We start from the raw sequence: 11708 nt of genomic DNA, 5'->3' as shown, positions 1-11708 counted from the left end.
CATTGGAATGGAATACAAAGCTATATTTTAAAAGTAGTAAGCAGACCTTGTAAAGTAAATTGATGAGATTTCTAATCAATATGGTATTGAAAGTTCATGCTGGGGTCACTCTCTGCTCTCCCAGTTCAATTATGTAACAAAGGTGGAGAAAAGTAATGAGGTAAACATCTCAGTGTACCAAAAATGGAAATGGAAGACAAAGCAGAAAGTCCCGAAAAATTGAGCTGTGGATATGGAAGGAGGGTCAGGGAGTGGGAAGTTTCACTCTGGAATAAAAGCCTGAAAGTACCTCACATGGGCAGGGAATGAGAGACATTCACTATTTGAACCAGGGCTGGGATCCTGCTCTCTGCACATAAAGAGGCTGAAAAGAGCTAGGAGTGACTGTTGCCTGGGTCTCAGGCTTATAAAGGTGCATCCCAAGAGAGATGTTAATAAACTGCTTCACAGACAAAGCCCATATCAACTCACCAATGTAACAAGAGGTTCTCAAATGAGATCCATAGGGGCTGGATGAAGGCAACAAAGAAATGTTAAACATATAGTAGATACTAGAGGCCCAGTGCAAGAAATTCATGCACTGGTAGGGTCCCTAGTGGCTGCTGGCTGGGGCCTCCCTTCCCCGGCTGCTGGCCAGGGGCTTCCTTCATTCTGCACTGCCCCCTGGTGGTCAGCACATGTCATAGTGAGCGATTGAACTCCTGGTTGGTTGAACTCCTGAGGGGACACTTTGCATATTAGGCTTTTATACATAGAGACTAGAGGCCCAGTGCATGAAATTTGTGCATGGGGGGGGGGGGTTGTCCCTCAGCCCAGCCTGCACCCTCTCCAATCTGGGACCCCTTGAGGGATGTCCCAGTGGGATCGGGGCTAAACGGGCAGTCAGACATCCCTCTCACAATCCAGGACTGCTGGCTCTCAACCACTCTCCTGCCTGCCTGCCTGATTGCCCCTAACCTGCTTCTGCCTGCCAGCCTGATCACCCCCTAACCACTCCCCTGCCAGCCTGATCAACGCCTAATTGCTCCCCTGCCAGCCCGATGGCCCCTAACTGCCCTCCCCTGCCAGACAGGTCACCCCCATTGTCCCTCCCCTGCAGGCCTGGTCCCTCCCAACTGTCCTCCCCTGCTGGCCTGATCCCTCCCAACTGCCCTCCCCTGCTGGACATCTTGTGGCGGCCATCTTGTGTCCACATAGGGGTGACCATCTTTGATCACATGGGGCAAATATCTTGTGTGTTGGAGTGACAGTCAATTTGCATATTACCTCTTCATTATATAGGATTATATATCTATAATAATAAAAGTGTAATATGCTAATTAGACTGGATAGCCAAATGACCTTCCAGATGTCATTCTGTACGTCCTTCCAGACAAAGCTGGCAGTGGCACTGTGGGGCTGAGGCAGAGGTGGTTAGGGGCAATCAGGCAGGCAGGCAGAGTGGTTAGGGGTGATCAGGTAGGCAGGTGAGCGATCAGGGTCGATGAGGCAGGATCAGGCAGGCAGGCGAGCAGTTAGGGGCAATCAGGCAGGCAGGCGAGCGGTTAGGGGCGATCAGGCAGGCAGGTGAATGGTTAGGGGTGATCAGACAGGCAGGCAGGCAAGTGGTTAGGATCCAGAGGTCCTGGATTGCGAGAGAGTGCAGGCTGGGCTGAGGGATTTCCCCCACTCCCCGTGCATGAATTTCATGCACCGGGCCTCTAGTATAGATAATAAAAAGCTCTAAGGTTTATTGAAAGCTGATGTGCCCAGAACTGGTCTTAGTGACTGACATTTACTACCTGATTTCATCCCAATGCTCGTTATGGGGAGCGCATGCAGAACCCCACATTCAAGTTGAATCTGCTAAGAAAAGTTTCAAAACACACCTGGAAATTAAATATAAAGAAAGACAGTGAACAAGGTCCTGTCACTCTAACTAGGGTTAAAACCATAGATCAATTTGAAAATGACTTTCTTTCATTTAGGATTTCCTCCCTTCCTAAAACCTAAGCAAAACCAAACCCAAAAAACTGCAGAAAAGGATATCCTTAAATATATAATAGGAATATAGAAATAAATGGAACAGCAGTGGGTAGATATGAAAGGAACCTATTAAAAATCCTATAAAGGAGAAACATGTTTAAAAATTATAAGATACTAGAGGCCCGGTGCGTGAAATTCGTGCACTGGGGAGGGTGTCCCTCAGCCCAGCTTGCACCCTCTCTAATATGGGACATCCCTCTCACAATCTGGGACCACTGGCTCCTAACCGCTCACCTACCTGCCTGATTGCCCCCTAACTGCTTCCTTGCTGGCCTGATTGCCCCCTAACTGCTCCTCTGCGGGCCTGATTGCCCCCAAATACCCTCCCCTGCTGGCCTGATCACCTCCAAGGCTTTTATTAGTATAGATATGACCCTGCACAGAAAATTTTACTAACCCTGCTTTACAATAAGGGCTTGACGATTGAATCATTAGGACCAGACACCAAGATTTCCTTTCTTTGAAGAGTGGAGGGAATACTTATCTTGTCTTTAAGTTGCCCGGAAATTAAAATGAGATAATGACTTAGAAAAGTATAAAAGCACCATATAAAGACAACTGTCTTTTTAATGAAGTGGCAAAATGAAAAACACTTTTTATTCTCCCCTTCCTTCCTTTACAGCTTTTATTTAAACTTTGAAATTTATAAAAATTTCACTCCAATTTTCATTTCTTTACATTCAACATTATTTTGTATTGGTTTCAGGTTTTATATTAGTTACAGAATAGTGGTTAGACAATCATATACTTTACAAAGTGTTCCCCGATATTTCTAGTACCCACCTGGCATCATACCATCATTACAACACTATTGACTATATTCCCTATTTAAGTGACAATGGGTTTACATGTTCCTTTCAGTCTTTCTTTTATGTTGCTCGTCCTTCCTTTTCTTTCTCACTTCTTCCCTTATTTTCTTTATATAGTATCTCAATTGGCCATCAAAGCTCAGTGAAGGCACCGGGACACGCTTCATCCATTTTACAGACCAGGAAACTGAGGCCAATTCCAGTTGGCTGTGGAACTTGACTCAGCACACAGGAAGCCCTCAGAGCCATGCTCTTTGCGCTTCCTAAGGGGCAGCGGCCCAGCAAACAGAACAAACCTTCCAATCAGGCTTCCGAGCCTCTTTCTCAAGCACCTCTTCATTGCGGATGCTCCACATTCTTTCCTCTCCCCCCATTCTTTACTGCCCCTGCTTCTCTGGAGCAGGTGGAAGGCTTTGCACTCACTGCCTAGGCATGCTCTGCTATGGGGCAGGGTGTCCCGGCCTTGCTTTTGGGTCAAGGCAGGAGCAGGAGTCACTGTCTCTGAAGTGTGAAGGCCGCCTGAGCGAGGCCCATTAGCACTGGGAGCTTCTAGGAATCACATCAGTCAGTCCAGTACCCTGCAGTGCAGCACCCCTCCACTGAGGTGGCACCACCCCTCAATCCCCGCCTCAGGGGTGAGGGTCCTTGCCCCTCTGCCAGGAGTCCTTCCATGCCCCTTGATCCCTGGCTGGGCCCACCCACGTCTTGGGGGCACTGCAGAACCTCTGTCTCTCTGCAGATGAGGCAGATCCCTGCCCTAGGTCTCCGCAAAGCTATAAATCTGTGGCCAGAGGCCTGGTCTGGGTCTCAGCAACCACATGCCTGCAATGTTCCCAGGGACCCTGGGAGGGGCTGGGCGAGTCCCGCCTCACCTCCCCGGGGTGCCGATCTCCCCAGGGACCCCAGGGAGCGGCTGGCTGGGCCCGGCCATGCCCCCCCAGGTTGGCGATCTCCCCGGGGACCCCCGGGAGCGGCTGGCTGGGCCCGGCCACGTCCCCCCAGGTTGGCGATCTCCCCAGGGACCCCTGGAACTAAGAGGATTGGGCGCCGCCATCTTGATTTTCTCAACGGCCGGATAGGCCACCCGGAGCCCCGCCCCCCAGCCTCTCGCCAGCCCAATCATGGGCATATCGGAGGTGCGGTCAATTTGCATGTTTCTCTATTATAAGGTAGGACTAGAGGCCCAATGCGTGAAATTCGTGCACTTGGGGGTGTCCCTCAGCCCGGTCTGCGCCCTCTTGCGGTCCAGGAGCCCTCGTAGGATGTCCGACTGATGGCTTAGGCCCGCTCCCAGGAGTCGGACCTCCTCAGTGCTGCCAGGGAGGCAGGAGAGGCTCCTGCCACCGCTGCTGTGCTCACCAGCATATTAGCCTTTTATTATATAGGATTGTATATGTATAAAATATATTTTGTGTAATACATATGTATACTATATATAGTAGCATGACATATACATATAGAATAATATATATAATATGTATATCTTTCTATCAATGGCAGAGAAGCTATTTTCAAATATATACTACATATACATTCTACAGAATTAAAAATCTGATAGTATCAAAACCACACATTTTAGATACTCTGTACTGAAATTAAAAGACATAAAGGACAAAGAAAAATAATCTTAAAGGATAACATAGAAAAAAAGAGATTACCGAAAAACGTAAGACAATTAGGTGGACAGCAGTATTTCATTGGTACTGAAATAAAGAAAGTAATGGAATAAAATTGTCTAAGTGCTGAGAGAAATAACTATTACCTATAATATATTCAGCTAAACCTGCATTCAAGAATAAGAACAGAGAGGCATAGTTTACCACCTAGGAGACACATAAAGCCAGAGAAAATAAATGGGATGTGATTAAGAGCAGAGATTCTGTAACTGAATTGCTGGTGTGAAGCTTGGACAAGTTTCTTAGCATTTCTATTCCCCTATTTTTCACTCATCTATAATGAGGGTGATGTATGCTAGAGTATTTGTTATGAGGATTAAATGAGTTAATACAAGTATAGCACTTAAAATACTGCATGACACATATTATAGAAGCTATATACAAATAATAGTGCATGTATATGTGAATATATGTGTGCACACATATACACATATATGCATATTATTTGATACATTTAACAATTAATTGTAAAAAGTATGCTTTTGTGTTAAAAAGTGAGAAGCTATAATGAAAGGTAATGACAGATTACAGTGAAACAATAAAAATCTAATAGTGAAAGATAGTGTTGCAGAGTGGCTGTAGCACAGGAAATGGAACCAGATGGCCTAGCTTTTTAAATTTCCATCTGACTGTATAACCCTGAGGAAGGAACTAATCTCTCTATATCTCATTTCCTTCATCTAAAAACCAATGGTTAAAAGGACTTGTATGCATGCATATAAGCCTAACCAATGGACACAGACAACAGGGGGGTGAGGGCATCAGTGGGGGAGATGGAGGGCAATAGGGTGATAAGAACACATATGTAATACCTTAATCAATAAAGAAAAAAATAAATTAAAAAATAAATAAAACAATGGTAATAATAATAATAATATAGACCTCATTGGATTATTGTAAAGATTATATATAGATAATAAGATATATACTTGGCATGTAGTGCAATATAAGTATAGGTTATATGTAGCATTTAAAATAAATATGTTGGATATATTCATTTATATCACATGAATAAAAATAAAAGAAAGTTAAAGGAATGAAAGGCACATTGTAGAATAATACATGAATTCATTAAATTGTTGAGAAAAATTAAAAAACTTCTTGTGTTGAAATTGTTGCCCTCATGAAGTAATACCACATAAATATTTATGGGCGAAGACAGAGATGTGGCATTTAAAGAAGGGAGAGAAGGCTACACAGTTTTATTTCTTAAAAAAAACCCAACAACTTCTGAAGTAAATACAGCAAACTGTTTTATCATTTTTTAATCGGAGTGGTGGATATTTGGTTGTTCATTATATTTCTTTAATTTTGGAATATTAAGGTAATTTATTTTAAATCCATCAAATAAAACAGAAAATGTTCTTTTTCTGTATTTTTTCAGTCTACTTTCCAATTACACTGTAACATTTTATGGGTAGTGTGAGTACTTTATGATAATAAAATAATTCTAATTCTTCCCTCTTGTCTTTTGTTTAATTTCTGTCATTAATGTATATGCCTATAAGTATACATAAGCATATTCTATAAACATATCTGTGTATATGCCCTTCCATGCTGCGTGGAGACCTGAGTCTGAGCTATTTTTTTTCTCTCTAAAGATCTTTAGAACATTTCTTGCAAGGCAGGTTTATTAGCAACAAACTCCTTCAATTTTTATTTATTCTGAAAAAGTCTCTTTCTCCTTTACTCTTAAAGAGTAATATGACAGGGTATAGAATTCTAGGTTAGTGTTTTTTTCTCAACAACTTAAATATTTTACTCCACTTGCTTGCAAAGTGTGTGAGAAGTTGGGTATGGTTCTTTGTTCCTCTATAGGTAAAGTGTTGTTGTTATTGATTTTGTTTTCTTCTTTCTTCTTTTCTGGAATTTTTTTAATAGTTATTTTCTGTAATTTGAAATGGATATATATATATATATATATATATATATGTGTGTGTGTGTGTGTGTGTGTAGGGGAGGGTTTTTTTGTTTTTGTTTTATCGTTTGTCTGTTTATTTGTGTGTTTTTTGTTTTTTGGGGGTTATTATCCTGTTTAGTGTCCTCTGAGCTTTCTGGATGTAGTTTTGTGTTTGACAGTAATTTGAGGAAATTCTCAGTCATTATTGTTTCAAATAGTTCTCCTGTTACTCTCTGTTCTCCTTTCTCTCCTTCTTGTCTTCCTGGTATTTCCGTTATATGTATGTTATACCCTTTGTGGTTGGCCCACAGACCTTGGAGAGTCTTTTCCCCCAAGTCTTGATTCTCTTTGCTTTTCACTTTTGGAAGTTTCTAGTCCTATATTCTCAAGCTCCTCAGGGAGTCTTCCCTCAGCTGGGTCCAGTTGACTAATAAGTGCATCAAGGGGTTTCTTCAACTTTTTTATTTCTGTTAACAGTGCTTTTGACATTTCTTTCTGTTTCTTTCTTAGGATTTCCCTCTCTCTGCTTACATTTTCCATCTGTTCTTGCATGCCGTCTACTTAACCAGTTAGAACCCTTAGCATATTAATCATCGTTATTTGATGTTCTGGTCTAATAATCCAGTGTTCCTGCTGTTATCTGAGTCTGGTTCTGATGCTTGATCTGCGTCTTCAGAGTGTGTTTTTGCCTCTTAGAGGGCCTTGCCATTTCTCCTTGATAGCCAGAGTCAATCTGGGTGAGGGGACCTGCTGTGGCCAGGCCTTTCCCACGTGGAGCTGAGGTTGCGGGGAGGGGACACGTTCTAAAATCCAGTTTCTGCCTTTCCGTGAGCTTGTGTCTCTGGACCCTGAGCTTCACAGGTGTTTCCCAGCTTTTGGTTTCTCTCCCTCAGTGAAGACGGAGTGGGGAGTGTGTGTGAACTGGAGCTGGCTCCCTCCCTTCTCCCACGTGGAAGGCCACGGCTGACTGGAGTTGGGCATTCATTCCCCTTCTCCCAGGTAAACCGGCCTGAGAACACCCCGCGGGCCAGGCTCCCTCTGGTTAGTCTCCCTTTAACTCTCCGGGGGAGGCGTCTTGTTAAGAACAGAGGGCTCAGGTGGAGGGTTTTAACGTGGTTCCGTTTCCCTCCCCCGCCAGGTGCAGGAGGGGGTTCCTCTCTGACACTCACTGGGAGAACCTGGTTGAGCTGCTCCCCGAGGTAAACCTCACAAAACCGTGGGCTCCCTAGGACAGGGTCCCCCGGAGTTTTCAGCTCTCGGAGTTGTGCACTCAGCCTGCAGCCATTCGCACTTACAGCCCAGGTTTTCCTACCTGGCACGGCCTCCTGCGGAGAGTCCTGCTCCGGTGAGCCATGGCTGCTGTGTTCCCCTGTCTCTCTCTCCATCTTGGTGGGGGTGGTGTGTGTGTGTGTGTGTGTGTGTGGGGGGGAGGTTAGGGGAGGGGGGGCGCCGAAACTTGCCTGTATCCCCTTCTCCATTTCTGTCCAAGGACACTTGTTGATTTTTAAGTCTTGTTCAGCTCGTGGCTTGTTGTTAGTATAGAATGGCACCTTTCAGGCTCTGTCTCTGTGGACCCTGAAATGCATGAGTGAATTTGTAAGGACTTTCCCTGGAGCATGTTCTCACAGGGAACAGGCATGTGGGAAAGCATAACGGCGCCTATGTGTACCCACCCGGTTTTCCAGTCCCCGTGTTACTGGAAAGGGGACCTGGCCCTGGGCAGGTCTGCCTGGGACCAGCCCACAGTGTGTGGTGGGTTCTTGACTTCGTGCAGGAAACATTTCACAACACGAGTCCAGGTGACTGCGAGGGAACATTTGTCCAAGTTGGGGCCGTAAAACAAGAAAGGGCTTCCCGTAGAAGAAGCTGCAGGAGAGCCTAGGCTGGGCTGGCCCAGCTCTCTGGGAGACGGAGGAAACGGGGCCTCAGGACCAGGTTCCGGGGTTAGCCTGCGAGGAGCTGCTGCTGCCCATTGCTCCCCAGACTGCAAATCTCGTGGGGTCCCTTAGAGTTTAGGAGATGCATGCCTAAAAGGGAAGAAGAGGGCAAAGGGGGGGGGGGGGGGGGGGAGGGCTGCTCCCCAGAGAGCGAGCGAGCACCTGGTCCTTTGTCTTGAGGCTTTCTCTCTTTCTCCCAGGTGGAAATCTTAGGAGCCGTCTCAGGGGAGGATTTCAGTAGAATATGCATCACTTTCCAGGTGTGCTCCTCCAGGGCCTGGTCTTCTCTGGTTGGTCAGTGTCAGGGCAGGGGATCCTGGGGTCCCCAGCTGGTTTTGCTGCTCTTCTGGGTCTGGAGCTGAAATACAACTGAGACCCAGGTGTTATTTCTGGGGAGGTGAGCTTCTGTATTTGCTGTAAATTGCTCTGCCAGTTCATTCAGCTGTCTGCCTCAGTTTCCCCACTCCACCTGTCCTGGCTTATGGCCTGTCTCACTGGCACACGTGTAGCCTAGCCCGAGCTTCTCTCTGTTACTTTGACAGTGGATGGCAGTTCTCAAATTAGAACCAGACATTCAGCCAGCATTTTCCTCATATCTCTTCGGTTCTTCTTACCTCAAATCAAATGTCCTTTCTTCGAATATACAGTGACCTCTTGCTTCGTTTATAAAAATGCACTTCAAATATTTTTTCTGTATTGTATATCTCAAGGCTTTGTATAGAAAAGTACTCAAAAATTTAAAATGAAAATTTACACAGAAACCCAATGGAGCCTGGCCGATGTGGCTCAGTTGGTTGAGTATCATCCCGTGCATGAAAAGGTTGCTGGTTCAGTTCCTGGTTAGAGCATGTCCCCAGGTTGTGGGTTAGGTCCCCTGTTGGGTGAGTGAGGGAGGCAACCGATTGATGTTTCTCTCTTCTCCCTCTCCCTCTCTCTCCCTTTATTCCCCCACTTGTTCCCTCTCTCTTCCTCTCGTTCTAAAATAAATAAAGAAAATATATAAAAAGAAACCCAATGGACCTAATAGAAGCAAACATTTTTGAAATATAAACTTCGTGTATTTAAACTGCCTATAAAACTATAGAATCGAGACAATATATAAATTTACCTCACTAAAATATAGGAACAATTTTTAAACGTATCTTTCTGGAGACTTTCCATCTGTAAGATTTATCTTATCCTGTGTTTTTATTTCTGTTCATGTTGTTAATATATTTATACTCATTTATCCCTAATTAGGTCACTCATGTTTCAGCCATAGTTGTCCCTTTATATGTAATTATTGTTTGAGGAAATGAACGAATGAGTGATGCATTTATTAATAATGAGCAACACCTAAGAAGATTTAAATCTCAGAAAATTTGACTCACATAAAGGGGAGAATTAGTTGTACATCAAAAAATTTTTTAAGGAACTTATGCATTACTGTTTTCAAGTCTGCTTTTGATATTTTAAGATTGTTCTGAAATTTTTCTCTTTCTTGTCACTGTCCCAATTCCTACGTTTATTCCTATTTTAAATAGAATTTCCACAGTTGTTCCATATCTATCATCTAAACCACATGTTGATTAAGTAGCTTCCTATGTAAAAATGACAAAAAGGGAAATTAGCTTTGAATCACAAGGTTAAGCTATTGAATTAATGGCATCTGCCATTATAAGAAAAAATAAAACAACATTCTTTAATAAAAGAAAGTCGTAAGTCAACCTCCATTCTGAGCAGACAGCTGCCTGATTTGAATTTTGATTCTACCTCTTACTGCCTATGTGATCTTGGCTATGTTAGTTAATTTTTTCAGGCCTTCTTGTCTTCTTCAGCAAGATGAGGATTGTAGTGGCACCTACCTCCTAAGATTGTCAGGGTTAAAGGGATCAATATATGTAATGCTCAGAACAGTGTCCAGAACATAGTGCTATAATGACTAGATAATGGTAATATAATAACAATGTTGATACACTAATAATGATAATAAAATATAACCATTATGACTCTCACCAAAACTATGTAAGAAAGATAGGAGAGTTTACTAAATAGTATGGTTTCCTCCTCACAAGGAACTTGGAAATCTAGGCAATATTACGCTTCTTTAAGAATCAAACATGAGCCCGGCTGTAGTGTCCACCTATGAACCAGTAGGTCACTGTTCGATTCCCCATCAGGGCACGTGCCCAGGTTGCGGGCTCAATCCCCAGTAGGGGGCGTGCATGAGGCAGCCAATCAATGATTCTCATCATTGATGTTTCTCTCTCTCTCTCTCTCTTCTCTCTCTCTCTCTCTCATTCCTCTCTGAAATCAATTAAAAAAAAAAAGAATCAAACATGAAATCAGCATGTAAGGATCTGAAAAGGTTTATAGGATGATCTTTAAAGAAACTGCAAGGCTCACAGGCTAACTGGACTTCTCTGTAACCTAATTTAGATTGTAACATGGATAAAAGAAAATAGGTCAATTAGAATCTGATTTCTTAGTCACAGTTGCTGTTACAGAGAGATTCAATAGATCCCAGTTACAGAATATGAATTTGTCTTGTTCTGATAACCTGCATCTTGCTGTGAACCTTAATGTTGTAAAACAGTGAGCCATGGCCCATAGAAAAGAGGCTGGGAGGACTCCCGGACAGTGCTCATTGCTGCGGACGTGCTCCCCGATGGGCCCTTCCCCCAGGACGAGAAACTGAAGGACGCTTTCTCCCAAGTGTTGGAGAACACGGCCTTCTTCGGCGATGTGGTGCTGCGCTTCCCGAGGATCGTGCACCACTACTTTGACCACAACTCCAACTGGAATCTCCTCATCCGCTGGGGCATCAGCTTCTGCAACCAGTCAGGCGTCTTTGACCAGGGGCCCCACTCGCCCATCCTCAGCCTGATGGCCCAGGAGCTGGGGATCAGCGAGAAAGACTCTGACTTCCAGAACCCATTTAAAGTAGACCACACAGAGTTCATTTCTAGCACCGACCCTTTCCAGAAGGCCCTGAGAGAAGAGGAGAAACGTCGGAAAAAAGAGGAGAAGCGGAAAGAGATCCGAAAAGGCCCGCGGATTTCGCGATCCCAGTCCGAGTTATAGCCCTGTTGCAGCCCATGGTTCAGGGGGCCAGGAGGAAGAGGAGGAGGCAGCGTGGCCGAGTTTTAGATAAATTTTAACAAGTCACAATTGGGTTTAAGAGCAGCTGAAAGATAGCTGGCTCTGAAGTGGAAGAGAGTCCTTGGTGAAAGTAATTGTAGGAAAAACCAAGATGGCGGCATAGGTTAAACACCTAACCTGCAGCCGGGCACAACAATTTCAAAAATACAACTAGAGGTCAGAACGGACATCGTCCAGAACCACAGGAGAGCTGGCGGACTGAAATGCCCACAGCTGGGGG

General features: G+C 44.3%; 1 protein-coding gene across 1 annotated transcript; it reads left to right on the top strand.

Moving 5' to 3' along the window:
- Positions 1 to 10446: 10446 nt before the first annotated feature.
- LOC129150561 (coiled-coil domain-containing protein 134-like) lies at positions 10447 to 11467 on the top strand. The gene is made up of 2 exons (XM_054722361.1): positions 10447 to 10479; positions 10940 to 11467. The coding sequence occupies exons 1-2, from the start codon at positions 10447 to 10449 to the stop codon at positions 11408 to 11410; spliced, it is 504 nt and encodes a 167-aa protein (XP_054578336.1). The 3' UTR covers positions 11411 to 11467.
- Positions 11468 to 11708: the final 241 nt, after the last annotated feature.

This window comes from Eptesicus fuscus, chromosome 10 (assembly GCF_027574615.1).
Source record: "Eptesicus fuscus isolate TK198812 chromosome 10, DD_ASM_mEF_20220401, whole genome shotgun sequence".
NCBI lineage: Eukaryota > Metazoa > Chordata > Mammalia > Chiroptera > Vespertilionidae > Eptesicus > Eptesicus fuscus.
The sequence above is the reverse complement of the archived record's forward strand: the minus strand, read 5'-3'. Positions and strand labels throughout refer to the sequence as shown.

Bases quoted from the DNA above. Each gene is read 5' to 3' on its own strand.
- LOC129150561 (XM_054722361.1), top strand. From the start codon at position 10,447: ATGAGCCCGGCTGTAGTGTCCACCTATGAACCA. The intron at 10,480-10,939 runs GTAGGTCACTGT...CATGGCCCATAG, and splicing joins TAGTGTCCACCTATGAACCA to AAAAGAGGCTGGGAGGACTC.